This window comes from Gigantopelta aegis, chromosome 9 (assembly GCF_016097555.1).
Source record: "Gigantopelta aegis isolate Gae_Host chromosome 9, Gae_host_genome, whole genome shotgun sequence".
Lineage (NCBI taxonomy): Eukaryota > Metazoa > Mollusca > Gastropoda > Neomphalida > Peltospiridae > Gigantopelta > Gigantopelta aegis.
Genome location: NC_054707.1, coordinates 4,512,343 through 4,530,362, shown reverse-complemented (window position 1 = coordinate 4,530,362; position 18,020 = coordinate 4,512,343). Strand labels below are relative to the sequence as shown.

The 18,020-nt window shown below is 39.4% G+C and overlaps 2 protein-coding genes across 2 annotated transcripts; both read left to right on the top strand.

Annotated features, from left to right (window-relative positions):
* The first annotated feature begins 1,904 nt into the window (after positions 1-1,904).
* On the top strand, positions 1,905-4,100 carry LOC121380741 (mucin-12-like). The gene has a single exon (XM_041509700.1). The coding sequence runs from the start codon at positions 1,905-1,907 to the stop codon at positions 4,098-4,100; it is 2,196 nt and encodes a 731-aa protein (XP_041365634.1).
* Positions 4,101-4,591: 491 nt separating this feature from the next.
* Positions 4,592-16,028, top strand: LOC121380740 (mucin-17-like). Its single transcript, XM_041509699.1, has 4 exons — positions 4,592-5,753; positions 9,470-12,124; positions 12,979-14,664; positions 15,958-16,028. The coding sequence occupies exons 1-4, from the start codon at positions 4,592-4,594 to the stop codon at positions 16,026-16,028; spliced, it is 5,574 nt and encodes a 1,857-aa protein (XP_041365633.1).
* Positions 16,029-18,020: the final 1,992 nt, after the last annotated feature.

Here is an 18,020-nt window from a genome sequence, read left to right as displayed (position 1 = left end):
CCGGTTGAAGAATTAACACACACATCAGAAATCGAGACCAGTGGAGAATCTGAAACTGGAGATTCCTCTACTCTAATATCAATCACTGAGCCTGTTGGATCATCAACAAGACAGGAAACAACAACACTAATTGATGAAACCACGGACTTTACCCCATCAGAAACTGAAGAGGCATCTGGAACTAATTCAGATATGTTGACTACACGTGAACAGAAAACTGAAGGTCAAACATTTCCCTCAAGTTTTGCCACTGATGCTAAGACAGCAGAGTTTATAACTACACCAGTTGAAGTATTAACACATACACCAGAAATCGACACCAGTGGTGAATCTCAAACTGGAGATATCACTACTCTAGCGCCAATCACTGAGCCTGTTGAATCATCAATCAGACAGGAAACAACAACACTGATTCATGAAACTACCGATCTTACACCATCAGAAATTGAAGAGGCATCTGGAACAATGTCAGACATGTTGACTACACCTGAAGACAAATCTACAGCACAAACATTTCCCACAAGTGTCGCCACTGAGGCTAAGACAGTAGAGTTTATAACTACACCGGTTGAAGAATTAACACACACACCAGAAATCGAGACCAGTGGAGAATCTGAAACTGGAGTTCCCTCTACTCTAATATCAATCACAGAACCTGTTGAATCATCAACAAGACAGGAAACAACAACACTAATTGATGACACTACGGGCTTTACCCCATCAGAAACTGAAGAGGCATCTGGAACTACTTCAGATATGTTGACTACACGTGAAGTCAAAACTGAAGGTCAAACATTTCCCTCAAGTTTTGCCACTGATGCTAAGACAGCAGAGTTTATAACTACACCAGTTGAAGTATTAACACATACACCAGAAATCGAGACCAGTGGTGAATCTCAAACAGGAGATATCACTACTCTAGCATCAATCACTGAGCCTGTTGAATCATCAATAAGACAGGAAACAACAACACTGATTCATGAAGGAAACTACCTAATTGATCTACCGATCTTACACCATCAGAAATTGAAGAGGCATCTGGAACAATGTCAGACATGTTGACTACACCTGAAGACAAATCTACAGCACAAACATTTCCCACAAGTGTCGCCACTGAGGCTAAGACAGCAGAGTTTATAACTACACCAGTAGAAGAATTAACGCATACACCAGAAATCGAGACCAGTGGTGAATCTCAAACAGCAGTTATCACTACTCTAGCATCAATCACTGAACCTGTTGAATCATCAACAAGACAGGCAACTACAACACTAATTGATGACACTACGGGCTTTACCCTATCAGAAACTGAAGAGGCATCTGGAACTACTTCAGATATGTTGACTACACGTGAAGACAAAACTCTAGGTCAAACATTTCCCTCAAGTTTTGCCACTGAAACTAAGACAGCAGAGTTTATAACTACACCAGTTGAAGTATTAACACATACACCAGACATCGAGACCAGTGGTGAATCTCAAACTGGAGTTATCACTACTCTATCACCAATCACTGAGCCTGTTCAATCATCAATAAGACAGGAAACAACAACACTAATTGAAGAAACTACCTATCTTACACCATCAGAAATTGAAGAGGCATCTGGAACAATGTCAGACATGTTGTCTACACCTGAAGACAAATCTATAGCACAAACATTTCCCACAAGTGTCGCCACTGAGGCTAAGACAGCAGAGTTTATAACTACACCAGTAGAAGAATTAACGCATACTCCAGAAATCGACACCAGTGGTGAATCTCAAACAGGAGATATCACTACTCTAGCGTCAATCACTGAGCCTGCTGAATCATCAACAGACAGGAAACAGCAGAACTAACTAATTAATGAAACCACGGAGTTTACACCATCAGAAATTGAAGAGGCATCTGGAACAACTTCAGATATGTTGACTACACGTGAAGACAAAACTGTAGGTCAAACATTTCCCTCAAGTCTTGCCCCTGAAGCTTACACAGCAGAGTTTATAACTACACCGGTTGAAGAATTAACACACACACCAGAAATCGAGACCAGTGGAGAATCTGAAACTGGAGTTCCCTCTACTCTAATATCAATCACAGAACCTGTTGAATCATCAACAAGACAGGAAGCAACAACACTAATTGATGACACTATGGGCTTTACCCCATCAGAAACTGAAGAGGCATCTGGAACTACTTCAGATATGTTGACTACACGTGAACACAAAACTGAAGGTCAAACATTTCCCTCAAGTTTTGCCACTGATGCTAAGACAGCAGAGTTTATAACTACACCAGTTGAAGTATTAACACATACACCAGAAATCGACACCAGTGGTGAATCTCAAACTGGAGATATCACTACTCTAGCGCCAATCACTGAGCCTGTTGAATCATCAATCAGACAGGAAACAACAACACTGATTCATGAAACTACCGATCTTACACCATCAGAAATTGAAGAGGCATCTGGAACAATGTCAGACATGTTGACTACACCTGAAGACAAATCTACAGCACAAACATTTCCCACAAGTGTCGCCACTGAGGCTAAGACAGTAGAGTTTATAACTACAGAGGTTGAAGAATTAACACACACACCAGAAATCGAGACCAGTGGAGAATCTGAAACTGGAGTTCCCTCTACTCTAATATCAATCACAGAACCTGTTGAATCATCAACAAGACAGGAAGCAACAACACTAATTGATGACACTACGGGCTTTACCCCATCAGAAACTGAAGAGGCATCTGGAACTACTTCAGATATGTTGACTACACGTGAAGACAAAACTGAAGGTCAAACATTTCCCTCAAGTTTTGCCACTGATGCTAAGACAGCAGAGTTTATAACTACACCAGTTGAAGTATTAACACATACACCAGACATCGAGACCAGTGGTGAATCTCAAACTGGAGTTATCACTACTCTATCACCAATCACTGAGCCTGTTGAATCATCAATAAGACAGGAAACAACAACACTAATTGAAGAAACTACCGATCTTACACCATCAGAAATTGAAGAGGCATCTGGAACAATGTCAGACATGTTGACTACACCTGAAGACAAATCTACAGCACAAACATTTCCCACAAGTGTCGCCACTGAGGCTAAGACAGCAGAGTTTATAACTACACCAGTAGAAGAATTAACGCATACTCCAGAAATCGAGACCAGTGGTGAATCTCAAACAGCAGTTATCACTACTCTAGCGTCAATCACTGAGCCTGCTGAATCATCAAGAAGACAGGAAACCAGAAAACTAATTAATGAAACCACGGACTTTACACCATTAGAAATTGAAGAGGCATCTGGAACAACTTCTGATATGTTCACTACACGTGAAAACAAAACTGTAGGTCAAACATTTCCCTCAGGTTTTCCCACTGATGCTAAGGCAGCAGAGTTGATAACTACACCAGTTGAAGAATTAACGCATACACTAGACATCGAGACCAGTGGTGAATCTCAAACTGGAGTTATCACTACGCTAGCACCAATCACTGAGCCTGTTGAATCATTAATAAGACAGGAAACAACAACACTTATTCATGAAACTACCGACCTTACACCATCAGAAATTGAAGAGGCATCTGGAACAATGTCAGACATCTTTACTACACCTGAAGACAAATCTACAGCACAAACATTTCCCACAAGTGTCGCCACTGAGGCTAAGACAGCAGAGTTTATAACTACATCAGTAGAAGAATTAACGCATACTCCAGAAATCGAGACCAGTGGTGAATCTCAAACAGCAGTTATCACTACTCTAGCATCAATCACTGAGCCTGCTGAATCATCAACAAGACAGAAAACAACAACACTAATTGATGAAACCACGGACTTTACCCCATCAGAAACTGAAGAGGCATCTGGAACTACTTCAGATATGTTGACTACAAGAGAACACAAAACTGAAGGTCAAACATTTCCCTCAAGTTTTGCCACTGATGCTAAGACAGCAGAGTTTATAACTACACCAGTTGAAGTATTAACACATACACCAGAAATCGACACCAGTGGTGAATCTCAAACTGGAGATATCACTACTCTAGCGCCAATCACTGAGCCTGTTGAATCATCAATCACAGACAGGAAACAACAACACTGATTCATGAAACTACCGATCTTACACCATCAGAAATTGAAGAGGCATCTGGAACAATGTCAGACATGTTGACTACACCTGAAGACAAATCTACAGCACAAACATTTCCCACAAGTGTCGCCACTGAGGCTAAGACAGTAGAGTTTATAACTACACCAGGTTGAAGAATTAACACACACACCAGAAATCGAGACCAGTGGAGAATCTGAAACTGGAGTTCCCTCTACTCTAATATCAATCACAGAACCTGTTGAATCATCAACAAGACAGGAAACAACAACACTAATTGATGACACTACGGGCTTTACCCCATCAGAAACTGAAGAGGCATCTGGAACTACTTCAGATATGTTGACTACACGTGAAGACAAAACTCTAGGTCAAACATTTCCCTCAAGTTTTGCCACTGAGAAGCTAAGACAGCAGAGTTTATAACTACTTCAACTGAAACTTTCACCACAAGTGTTGGCACAGATGATTGGGCACCAAGCTTTATGACTACACCTTTAGAAATCGAGACCAATGATTCATCTGAACCTGGAGTTACAACCACCGGAACAACGATGTCTCAGCCTGCTGGGTCATCAAATATACAGTACGCAAAGCAAACAGACAAAACTGAAGTGCCCATTGATTTTTCCACATCCGAGTCTGAAATTGAGGAGTCAACTGGAACAACATCGAAAATGTTGACGAAATCTGTTAGTGTTGGCACTGAAGATCATAGAACAGCAGTTATATCTACACCTGTAAACGACTTGACGCATTCTCTAGAAATCAAGACCAGTGATGAAATTGAAATGGCAGTTACCACTACTCTAATGCCAATCTCCCAGCCTGTTGAACAATCCTCAGAACAAATATATGACACTAAAAGACCCATGTATTCCACAAAGTCAAAGACAGACATTACTCGATCAGAAACTTTGACTAAGGCAACTTCAAGTCTGATGCCTGTAACAACACCTGGTGTGCTATCTGATTCTGGTTATCAGTCTGTAAGTGGATATACATCTTATAGAACAAAAGTGACCCCTACTCAACTCTCTGTCAAAATAAGTGACATGGTGACTGCTGAATTCCCAAAACTGCAAACAAATACAGATGAAGACAACAAAATGACACATGGTACCGACATAACACTGAATGGCCTAACCGCCTCAGTTGTTGAAACAATGGGTGAGTTTAGTGAAAGCGTATCATCGGCGCCTCAGCTGGATGACCAAAGCATATCTCAGGAATCTTCAACATCTGATTCGATTGTTGAGTTTGATGACGACGATGGATATTCTTCTATTGCTAGGTCAACACAGTTTCCAAGCCATCAAACCGAAATGACATCATCTACCAGCGACAACGAAATTACATTTTCTGGTCATGTTGAAATAGAATCTGAAGATGATGCCAGAAATACATCAGATAATTTTATCTCTAAAAGCAGGATCATTACCCGTGCTGGTAAAACCAACGGATCTGCTTCATCTTCCAGCAACAAAAGTACCTTAAAAGAGGTACTTACCACCTTACCTGTTCAGTCTTCAAGTGTAGTCAGTGATGTGACACTGGAAGCAGGAAGTGGGAGGCAGATTTCATCCCCGTATAACGAACACAGTATCCAAAAGACTGTGGATCCAAATGTTGATCTACCAAGAACAGGTGATGTTTTGCTTGACCCTGCTCAGCAATCAATCCTTGCGCTTCTAGTGAATTAGCCGCCATGCTTCATTGACAACTGCTCTCCGTGTCCTGGATTGAATTTGCTTATGAGTTAGTACCCAGTTGTACCTTTTGCTTTTCGTTCTTATTCGTTATACCATTTATTGCTTAGTGCTACGCTTTTGTGTATATACTATTTACTGTTGGTAGTATTCTAGCTAGATATGTTATTTGACCTATACCCTACATATTTTATATATCCTATTATACATTTTTGGCATGTAGTAAAAACAAGTTGCTTAATTTGTTGTACCAATTTAAATGTGTGCTGATTACTTAGACTTTACATTAGGCTTTTCGTTGTGGTGGTGTTTTATATTAGAGTCATCATGAACAAATGCATTAGCTATATCTGTTAATACTATTTTAGCTTTGTGTACAAAGGATAACCCAGTGATTGGATGCTTGAGTGGGATAATGTTTGGTAGTACAATCCCCTGTGGAGTGGCAGTCTTCCTATAATGTCCTTGTCACCTTGCCTCATAGCCTGAGTACTATCTCCATGATTGATCTTTCAGTTAGAGATAACTGTATAGCGTAAACACTGAATAGCTGGCTGCAATTGAGTTGGCGAAGATACGCCGATAACAAATACTTCACATATTAACCACCAATGCACACACTCAGGACGAGAACTGACAGCACCAGGGCCGTACCTTGATCAAAATCCTAAGGGGGGTGGGTGGGGGGGGGGGGCACTACTTTTTATAAATAAATGAAACACTATACAAATTAAACCCTGAGATGTGTGTGCTATTTTCTGGAGTAAAAAAAAGGTTGATTCTCAGAAGGGCAACTGCGTCCCTGCCCCCAGGGAGGGTACGGCCCTGAGCACCCCCTTTCAATAATGTGCTGGTTAAATACGTAGGTGCTGACGGCAGAGGCTCGCATAATACAAATTGTATTTCTAATATAAGATAGTGAAGATAACAAAATACACTCTGGTAATAACCTCCATTTATTTTACAGCGAATATATGTAATATAATATATTATACTATGTTATTCTCAACAACAACAACAACAACAACAAAACTATTATTGGTAATTTTTGCTTCCATAAAAACAATTACATCAGAATCTAAAACTAGGTGATATATCACTTGCTATCAGTTGTTATGATAGTTTATATTTGCCTAAATTGTTATTATGTCGTTGTGTGTAATGTTGTTAACATCTATGCTTTGTAAATACTGCTTCTGTTAAAAAAAATATTATAGTGACAGAGGGTAAATTCCAAAAAAGCGGGTTAAACTGTTATCAGTATTCTGTTCGTGCATAGTAATTTTAAACAGGTTACTTTTTAAACATTATATGTCTTTCGTATATGCATGTTGTTTTGTGTATTCTATTTTGTGTTGCTCATTTGTGTGTTTTTTTTATTCTTTGTCTGCATGGAGTGTGCATTAGTGTTCGAATATGCCTCTGCAAATATGATATAGCCCTTATATTGGAAATTGCACGAAATATAATAGTTTAACCAAAGTGAATATAAAGTTGAAATCAGATACATTCGTATTGTATAAGGTGAGCTACTAACTCGGATATACTGAAACAACAGTTACTATTGATCGCTGTGTAGCACCGACACCGGATATTGCTACTGTCGTAGCTATACTCTTGCTACATATTGTGGTACCACTATGGTAATCAAATTATAGAAATATCTTTAAGACTTTTCGAAAATAAATAAGCCAACAGTTAATTCTGAGTGATACATTTAAACGTCATTTGAAATAGTAAAAATAATTGGTATAGCAATTCGACGCACAGTTGCAATTTAAATTGTTAATTAAAGAAATGCGTTATTTTGCATAATGTGGTTTCCAGTGTTTAAGTTATATGAACGTGTGCGAGCTTGATTAATGGTAAATGAACCCAACAGTAAGTCATAAATAAAAGACAAATCTTTAATAAGTATTTTCTATACTGGTGCTTGTAAGATTCGTCGTTAGGACAGCACCACTATCTGTTGTCGGTCTCGCACAGTATAGATCGTTGAATACCTAGATTATTTCTAAAGCACAGGAACTTGTAGCTATATTTACAGCATTTCAGTAAGACACATTTGATGAAAAATGGGTATAAACGAAGGTATAACTTTTTGACGAATATGTAAAATAATTATTTTACAAAATAATAATAATAATAATAATAATAATAATAATAATAATAATATTGCCAAGTATTTTGTGACTATAATAATAATAATAATAATAATAATAATAATATTTTGTGACTATAATAATAATAATAATATTATTATTATTATTATTATTATTATTATTATTATTATTATTATGATTATTATTATTATTATTATTATTATTATAGTCACAAAATACTTGGCAATACTTTCCTACCAACTACCACAGTCAGCACTGGCACGTTAATACATGGGCAAGGGCATAGCTTTATTTGTTAAAAATGATTCGCCAACACCTGATATCATCAATCTTATGACAGTGGTTCATGAGTGCATGTCTTACAGCTGTTCTTGTTGTAATCAACTCTGTCCGGCGCTAGTTTTGATTTAGTAAACTAGTCTAGGATTTGCAATCCTATTTGTGGTGGTGCAAGAGGGATGAAATCTCCAGTAAAGGATCTCCTCAGGAGATGTTGCCCTCCTATAGACGAAGCACTAGGTACAGTCATAGAATGGACCGCTATTTTACCAAATGCCCATTCGACTCTGCGTTGTGCAGAAATACGGCTCTGGTCATGTATTACGGTTTTGTGGTTCCACTTTAAGCAATTGGGTACTGGTGTCAATTCAGTGCAGATTTTATTTTATCGAGGTTTTTGCTAACTATAGAACAATGCCAATATCAGGTTAAAATACCAGCGTGTAGCTTTGTCTGTAAATTGTTAATAATTCAAGTTGTGGGTTACCAACAAAAAATAGATAAGGACGGTTGGAAATAGGTTTTGACGTATAGTGTCTTGAAGATGGCGTTAAATTTGCAGATTGGCGTCTAAATCTGTGCTGGCAGAGTGGACAGAAAACGGTGGTAGTTGGTAGGTAAATGAGTATCGGGTAGTTTGTGAGAGCAGTGCGTTGAACACAGTCTATGACAATGTTTTCAAAGGAAAATTATTATTAAAAAAACATTCATTAAAATTTACCCTATCGTTTACATCCATGTTTTTCATCTGAGGTATTAGAACTGACAGTGGGTGTCATTTATATACGGTATACATAGACTTGCTCTAGTGTCATAAAGATCGTTACACGTCTCTGTACTGTTAAAGTTTAGACAATTGAATTAAAATTAAGGATTTTTTTCCAAAATATAACGTTACACAATTTTTCTTATGTTAATAGTATCTAGGACAAAGTTATAATTTAAGTATGTGAACTTCAATATTTTTGCTTTTTTGTGTATCAGCCTTGAGTACTAGTATATAAAATTCTATGTTTACATTTCGGTCCATATAATAACAAGAATCTGTTTCACATTAGCAGTGATTAATTACCATGTATAGTCTTACAAAAAAGGTTCAATTTTCACTTAGCTATCTAACTAAGTGAAATATTTGTTCCCCTTTTTTATAACACTTGTATTTGACTATATTAGTGTTTATTTTAAAATTACAAAAATATATGCTAACCTTATCATTGCTATTGTACTAACAATTGTGTTTACATATTTGCAGGAGACACGACCACCATTGATGCTTTTGGAGTTTCGGACAAAGAACTATCGACACTGAATGATGATGAGACAACTAGTGACATAGGTAGGACATTTCACACTCGTTCTGCTGGCCCTAGTGTCCTAACGACCTCAACAACCGAAACACAACCTACACCCCTCAGAGACGTGATGACAACTGCCGCTACGTCCATAGATACAGGCAATAGTACTGATACTAGAATATCAGAAACATCAGTAACGAATGCAGATAGAGCTTCAACAGAGAAGGAAAGCACTGCTACAGAAATACCCACGTCGGCTTCTTCCTCCAGTGATTCCGCAAGCAGTGTAGACAGCACACAAAGGTCACCCACGTTTGTGCAGTCTGACATGTCTGTCAGTTGGACTCCATCAAAACAGTCTGATAAGACGCAAGCCAGTTCACCCCCTAGGTCTTCTAGCGCAGATGTCACCCCAGATAGCCTGCAAACACACCCGTCATTAGATACGTCAGATGTAACTGAAGATCCCTTTACAACTCCTAGTGACCAGCTTGATGGTGGAGTTACAACCAACGAACCTCACGCAAAAATGACAACTGGGGCAAAGACGGAATTCTTGACATCAAATGCAACAGAGATCAGTGATATCGTTTCCGCTGTGGCTGTGACAACACCAGGTGATACGACAGAGAGTATCAGTGATACAACCACGACGGTAGTTACAACACTACCAGTAGATTACACACATGTCATGGATACCAGTGATGTTACGTCCGTAACATCAGCTACATCATCATTAGTAGTTGAAACAAATGCCACAGATACCAGTGATGTAACGTATATGACATCAGCTACAACAGCACCAATAAATGAAACGAATGTCATGGATATCAGTGATACTACACCCGTGGCATCAGCTACGACATCGCCAGTAGATGAAACAAATGCCACAGATACCAGTGATGCTGCATCCGGAATATCAGCTACAACATCGCCAGTAGATGAAACAAATGCCACAGATACCAGTGATGCTGCGTCCAGGATATCAGCTACAACATCGCCAGTAGATGAAACAAATGCCACAGATATCAGTGATGCTACGTCGGGGACATCAGCTACAACATCGCCAGTAGATGAAACAAATGTCACAGATAGCGGTGATGCTACGTCCGGGACATCAGCTACAACATCGCCAGTAGATGAAACAAATGCCACAGATAGCGGTGATGCTACGTCCGGGACATCAGCTACAACATCGCCAGTAGATGAAACAAATGTCACAGATAGCGGTGATGCTACGTCCGGGACATCAGCTACAACATCGCTAGTAGGTGAAACAAATGCCACAGATATCAGTGATACTACATCTGGGACATCAGCTACAACATCACCAATAGATGAAACAAATGCCACAGATATCAGTGATACTACATCTGGGACATCAGCTACAACATCACCAATAGATGAAACAAATGCCACAGATATCAGTGATACTACATCTGGGACATCAGCTACAACATCGCCAGTAGATAAAACAAATGCCACAGATAGCGGTGATGCTACGTCCGGGACATCAGCTACAACATCGCCAGTAGATGAAACAAATGCCACAGATAGCGGTGATGCTACGTCCGGGACATCAGCTACAACATCGCCAGTAGATGAAACAAATGCCACAGATATCAGTGATGCTACGTCCGGGACATCAGCAACAACATCGCCAGTAGATGAAACAAATGCAACAGATACTAGTGATGTTACATCCGGGACATCAGCAACAACATCGCCAGTAGATGAAACGAATGCAACAGATATCAGTGATGCTACGTTCGGGACATCAGCTACAACATCGCCAGTAGGTGAAACAAATGCCACAGATATCAGTGATGCTACGTCCGGGACATTAGCTACAACATCGCCAGCAGATGAAACGAATGCCACAGATATCAGTGATGCTACGTCCGGGATATCAGCAACAACATCACCAGTAGATGAAACGAATGCCACAGATACCAGTGATGTTTCATCCGTGACACCAGCTACAGCATCATTAGTAGATGAAACACGTACCAGTGATCTTTTATCCGCGACACCAGATGTAACTGAGGATGATGATATTACATCATCAAACTATGGAACACGTAGTGGCTATTATACATCCGTGAGTGTATCCATGACAGCCAAGTTAGGAACATCAGATGTGACTAGTAGCGGCGATGGTGCACTCAGTACTCTAGAAACCACACCACAGTTCGGGTTGTCAGATGCAACTGACGCAATGCCTGGCAGTAGTACAACCCAGGATACAACAGAAGTGAAAACACCAGGCATCACTGATGTTTGGACTACGTCATCCGAAAATCAAACTGGTAGTGGGGATGACACATCTTTGACACCGGCAACCACAATACTTGCATCTGCTGTCAGTGATAATGAGACAGACTCTGTCACTGTTGACGAAACAACTGTACCAGCATTTGGAAGTTGGAGTGGGGATACAACATCAAATGAAACGATAGAAACAAAACCATCGCCTGCCACTACGAAATATCCCTGGACATCAGATGCAGTGGCTGGTTCTGGCTCTGTGTCTGGAAGCGGTACAATAACACAGCCTGTACCAAGTTCATCACTAGATCAGAGTGGTAGCTCATCTGGAGAAGAGGCGGCAGGTATCATTTTCAAACAAAACCATTTAAGCCAGCTGCTAGTGCTTTGTTAATTGTAAATAATGGACAAATGTTTTTGTACACTCCCTAAGCTTTTAGTCATCAAAACTGTAGCATAATAATTTTGGTGTCACTGCATATTTTCCTTTACACAGTTGTATGCTGTTATGATCATAGCTTAAATAAGATACCATTTCCATGTAGGTTATTCTGTCTTCGCCTTATTTAATATTTTCTCCTGCTTTTTAGTAACTGCTTATTCATGGCTGGGTAATAATATGTGTGTATTCACAGCGTGTACATGCATGCGTGTATGAAAATGCATTGTAAATATACATTTGTTATAACATAGTGAGTGCCGCTATTGTAACTGAATACAGAATAAATTACTTATTCATTATTGTTAATGTTCATCTCTCTCTCTCTCTCTCTCTCTCTCTCTCTCTCTCTCTCTCTCTCTCTCTCTCTCTCTCTCTCTCTCTCTCTCTCTCTCTCTCTCTCTCTCTCTCTCTCTCAGACATGTATACACACTCAGTCATACATACATACATACATACATACATACATACACACACATACATACATCATCATCATCATTCTCATTTGATAAGCTAACAAATAATATATTTATATAAATTACAGTCGCCTTGCATGTTAAAGGACTATAGCTCTGTATTTTGTTTTATGTATGTTTCGACTTAATATATATCTATGTGTATATTAATACTAAAATTATATTATAACAATTTAAGGACTATAGCTCTGTATTTTGTTTATTGTATGTTACGATTTATATGGCAACCGTTCTCTTTTTCCTCAAGTCAGTTAATGCACTTCATAAATATATTGTTTTGAAGGAACTGTCTGGTCAACATATTCGCCAAGGATATCTTTTTCTGGTGACATGTCATCTGGCGTGACAGCTTCTGGGGATTCTGGCATTGTATCAAGCATACAAGACACATCTTCAGGATCTGGAGACCATACATTCACTGTGAAATCAGACTTGACCCCTGAAACAGGCATCACTTCAGAAGAATACCCTGCCTCCAGCAAGAGTTCTTCAACAGTTAGTGGCGACAGTGTTATGACAACGTCTCAAGGAAACACAGTCATAACAGACTGGGGATCAGGGCTGACCAAAGAATACACTTCGGGTTCTGGGCAATCAGCCAGCATTGCATTTCAATATTCCAGCCCAACACTTCTCCCAGCTACACACACTGTGGACTGGGGTGCCACATCGCATGAATATTCGTTTTCTGGATTAGGTGACAATGGTACTACTCCGGGGATGACTGGCAGTGGTGATGCTTCACCCACAGACTCAGACCTTCAAACAAATGACACGTCTTTTGGTGATATTGGAAGTGGTGACATTATAACTCCATCTACATTCCAGGCAGAATCTGACATGTCAACATTCACCGAAACCTTAAAATCTGGTTCTTCGACTAAAGTACCACCGTCGTTTTCAACTCCGTCTGTGCGAACTCTGGATCCTCAAAAGAGAACAAAGGAGTGGGAAAGGAAGACAGTTCCATCGTCAGACCAGACGCCACCAGTGAGTGAAATCAGTACTACTTTAGAGTCGGCCATGTCGTGGCTCTTTGACAGCATGTCCACCATTTCTCCAGACCATGTAACAAGTGATTCGCATACAGATACAGATGATCCTTCATCATCCTGGTTTGGAACAACTCTTTCCACACTGTTCTCCACGGACGATTCCAGCGATTCGTATTACACCGATCAGGTATCAGATGGTATGGATGCTTCCACCACACCTACCACAGAACAATCTTCGGACATTTTCGATTCCACTACGACTGATTCAGATACCGATACTGTTTCTGTTACAAGCCCGCAGGTTGAAAGCCAGACTGGGTACTCCACTCCGGAAACGACGGTGACGAGTCTGAAACCACCTCTCATCGCCACCATCACGATGAAAAGGACGCAGAATACGAAAAATCTGGAGTATTATTATTCGCGCTACAAGAGTTACACCTCGGCAGCTGGAATCCAGACCACGGCAGTGTATCCCACCAGACGGTACACGAAGCCGATTATAGGAAGGATCACCAGCCGAGTCACAGTGCGCAAGACCACGTCATACAGAGACAACACACTGGTCGTGACTCCCAAGGGCGGGTCTCGACAAAACAGCAGCAACGCACCCACTGTGACCATCACCGTGTACAGAGCTGTGAAAAATGTCTACAACATCAGCAGAACCGTCGTCCAGCAGACCTACTACAAGTCCAGACAGCTGTTGAGGGCCACTTTGACGAAATTGGCCAACTTGTGGCGAAGGTGTGTCAAGGGCGCGGTTAACGTGGTGTATGTGCCATACAAAAGTGGGATGCAGAAGTTCCGAGCAAAGATGAGTATTGTGTACAAAAATATACGGAAAGCGTATGACTATGGACGAAAGGTTTTGGGTCATTATTATAAATATGTCAAGTCAAAAGTTTTAAGTTACTACACATACCTGACAAACTATTACAGACATTACTATAACTATTACTACAACTATGTCAGTAAGTATTTGAATTTTGGTAATTACTTTGGTTAAATTGACAGACGATATGTTTTGTCATAAAGCACATATATGCATATGAAAAAAAATTAACACATAACATTTTGCATTTAAACAATATATTTGGTATTTCGAAATGATTTCCAAATTGAGTTTTCTTCCTATGAATGGTTTTGTATTTCTCTAGACAAAACGTATCTCATTATTCTTTCATATTACATAAAAGAAACTTAATTAAGAAAATAATTTCTTAGGTACCTTGTTTAGATTGGAAATAATTTGAGATGATATTCAGACACAGACATGTTTTAAACGATCGACACAATGTCATTTACAACATCATCCGTTCATGTTCTAGCTCTGTTAGAAACGGTAAAATGCCAATTAATTACAACTGGTTTTGTTTACGCCTAACATGTGGCATCAAGCGCCATCGATTGGTTTTGAGTAACTGTTGTATATGTCGCATATACTCAACAAAATAAATTAAGAGCCAGTAGACGTTTGGTTAATTCTGTTCTAGTGTCATATAGTGTAATAATCTTTGATTTCAGGCGACTTCTGGACATTGTTTCAGTAACATTTGACCCGTAACACATGAAAAAAATATATTGCACGCTTGTGGATTGTTCTTGTATTGATGACAACTATCGAAATCCACATCAGCTAGGAGTCGTTACATGTTGGTTCATAACGATTATTGTCATTTTGTTCGCTCTTTTAATTGTTGTATAAATCAAGTTTAATAGCACAGTCAACACTTTACAAACGCTGTATTTATTTTGTTTACTATTTTTAAAGAAAAATGCCCAAAATATCTAATGGCCACTAATTAATTTTGTTGAGTATATTACAGAAGCACGCATACTGTAGAAACCAAACATGCATGACTCTTTCTATTAAAACCTTGAGACCGTTTATGTATTAAAGCTATTAGACCTTCGTGAACGTGTAAACTCATAATTGTTTCAACTTGAGTTTAGACTGTACACTTCATACAAGAAGGAGAACAGCTCATTTCTGCAATGTGTTTTTAAAGGCGACATTTTTTTTTAAAACAACATTGTGAAAAAAAGGAACCAAAGCTGACTAAGATCAGATTGTAAATTATCTCCATCCCTACTTTCTACTAGAGGCTCCGATATGATTTATCCGGGTTTGTTTTGTTGTTGGGGGGGGGGGGGGGGGGGGGGGGGGGGGGGGGGGGGGTCTGGGATGTGTGGGGGTTGGGGTGTGTTCTTTTTTGGGGGGGTGTTGTTTGTTTGCTGTTGTTTTTTGTTTTTGTTTTTTTTAGAGGAGATCATCCGCGTCCGTTTCTGTCGTCTGTCAAATTCGATTGCATTACGGACGGACGCAAATGTGTAGAAGCGGGGACGAATAGGTCAGTTCGCCCCAATTGATTTCAATACAATCGAATTTGACGGACAAAGTATAACATGTGCACAAGCGGGTGCGGTTGCAAAGACAAAACAAAACAAAACAAAACAAAACCACCCGGATAAATCTTATCGCGGTTTAATTATGTTAAACTCTCACATGCTAATTTCCTTTTTTTTTTTTTTTTTCTTCTTTTTTTTTTTTTTTTGGGGGGGGGGGGTTCCCGACACATTGGATCACATGTAATTTCAACAAAACTACTTTGTGTTCCTAAAATTGTTGTAATCCAAGAAGACTGCGATTACGTGTCGCACATAATGTTGATTGAAGACAAAAGACGACATAAAAGTAAAGGCTCATTCACACGGGTGCGACGCTTGCGTGCTGTGATGCTACAAAAGAGCAATCACACTGGAAGCGTGCTTTGCCAAAACGCATACAGCTAGCCGCAGTTAAATAACCGACAGCTGGTTTGGTCGCCATATTAAAATAAAAGTGCATATCAGTTGAAACGCAACTCATATGAATGTTCTGAACGTATACGGCAGCCGCAACCGCCACAAGAGCTGGACCGCACGCACACGTCGTATCCAGTGTGACTGAGCCTTAAAGCTGCTTTTAACCGACACACAGTATGCGGAATGCGTAATAGTTCATCACCAGTGATCTGTACCGCTGCGGTATAGAGCTTGTATTATATGTAAACAAAACAACAAACATTTGCCGAGTTTCCTACGAAACCGCTGCTCAGCGGGACATCCACAGATAGCAAAATTCTCTTTCTACTAAAAATACCGTAATGAAACAGTATGGAAGCAAATAGTGCACACGGTATTTTTACAGCATACCGTATACCACATTCTGTTCTCTGCATTCCGCTTTACGCATAACCTTGTCCAGTAAAATGCAGAGTTTATAATAAATGTTGTGTAATATATCTGAAGAGTATGATACATGTGATGGACGCATACTATTTGATGTTATTGCACTGACGATGTTGGAATGTGTTAAACTGCATTTTGTTTTTCTTTGCAGTATTTTATGAATATAAATAATGTATACATTATATATCTTTGTAAGTAGGCCAAGCAATAATGTGGACATCAATAGTACTAGCTGGTGTTCAATGGGGTAAAGATCGGGTGGTGTGGCTGCCTTGTCAACGCACAAGTTAACTGCGACTAAGTTCTTTGGGGACGAGCAATGTCATCTTAAAAGACAGAGATGCGACCCGCTCTCCGAGTAATAGGAACAACAGACCACAATATTCACCAGCGTATACTGAGCACAAAAAGAAACGCAACTTAAACGTATATAGTTCGTTTGTAATTAGACTAGGTTTTTTTATTACAGACGTTCAGACATGTGGAATGATAAACGATATAGCAACATGTAACTCTCCTGTATCGCAGTTCGTGTTAATCCCTTCTTTAAAAAGAAAACAAATTAAAGGGACAGACCGTAGTTTTTAAACACTATAGCATATTTTTCACTATTAGAGCCATTTATGATCTCTAAAATCAAACATTACTTATATTTTATTCTTTAGATTATCCATTTCCGTAGAACCGAAGTGTTTCTGGTCATCCTGGTGGTATTCTAATACCAAAAATAGCATTTTCACATTTTTAAACACGCACGTGCGTCTGAGAAGTAGCGGTTTATTGATTTGAGTTCTAGACTATTTTTAAGGATATTTCTGTTTTAACGTCACAGACTCTTCTTTCACTATGTTGTAACTGTATCCAAATGTGTTACAGGTTTGTAAATTAACGAAACTTAGTGTCCATTTTACGGGCTAAAACTAGGATCTGCACCTTTAATGTTACAGCTGACAATTAAATTGGCGTTTATTTTAGTGTTCAGTATCCTGTTGACCTGTGAGGCTGCACGAATGATTACAAATTGGTTTATTTTAGTGTTCAGTATCCTGTTGACCTGTGAGGCTGCACGAATGATTACAAATTGGTTTATTTTAGT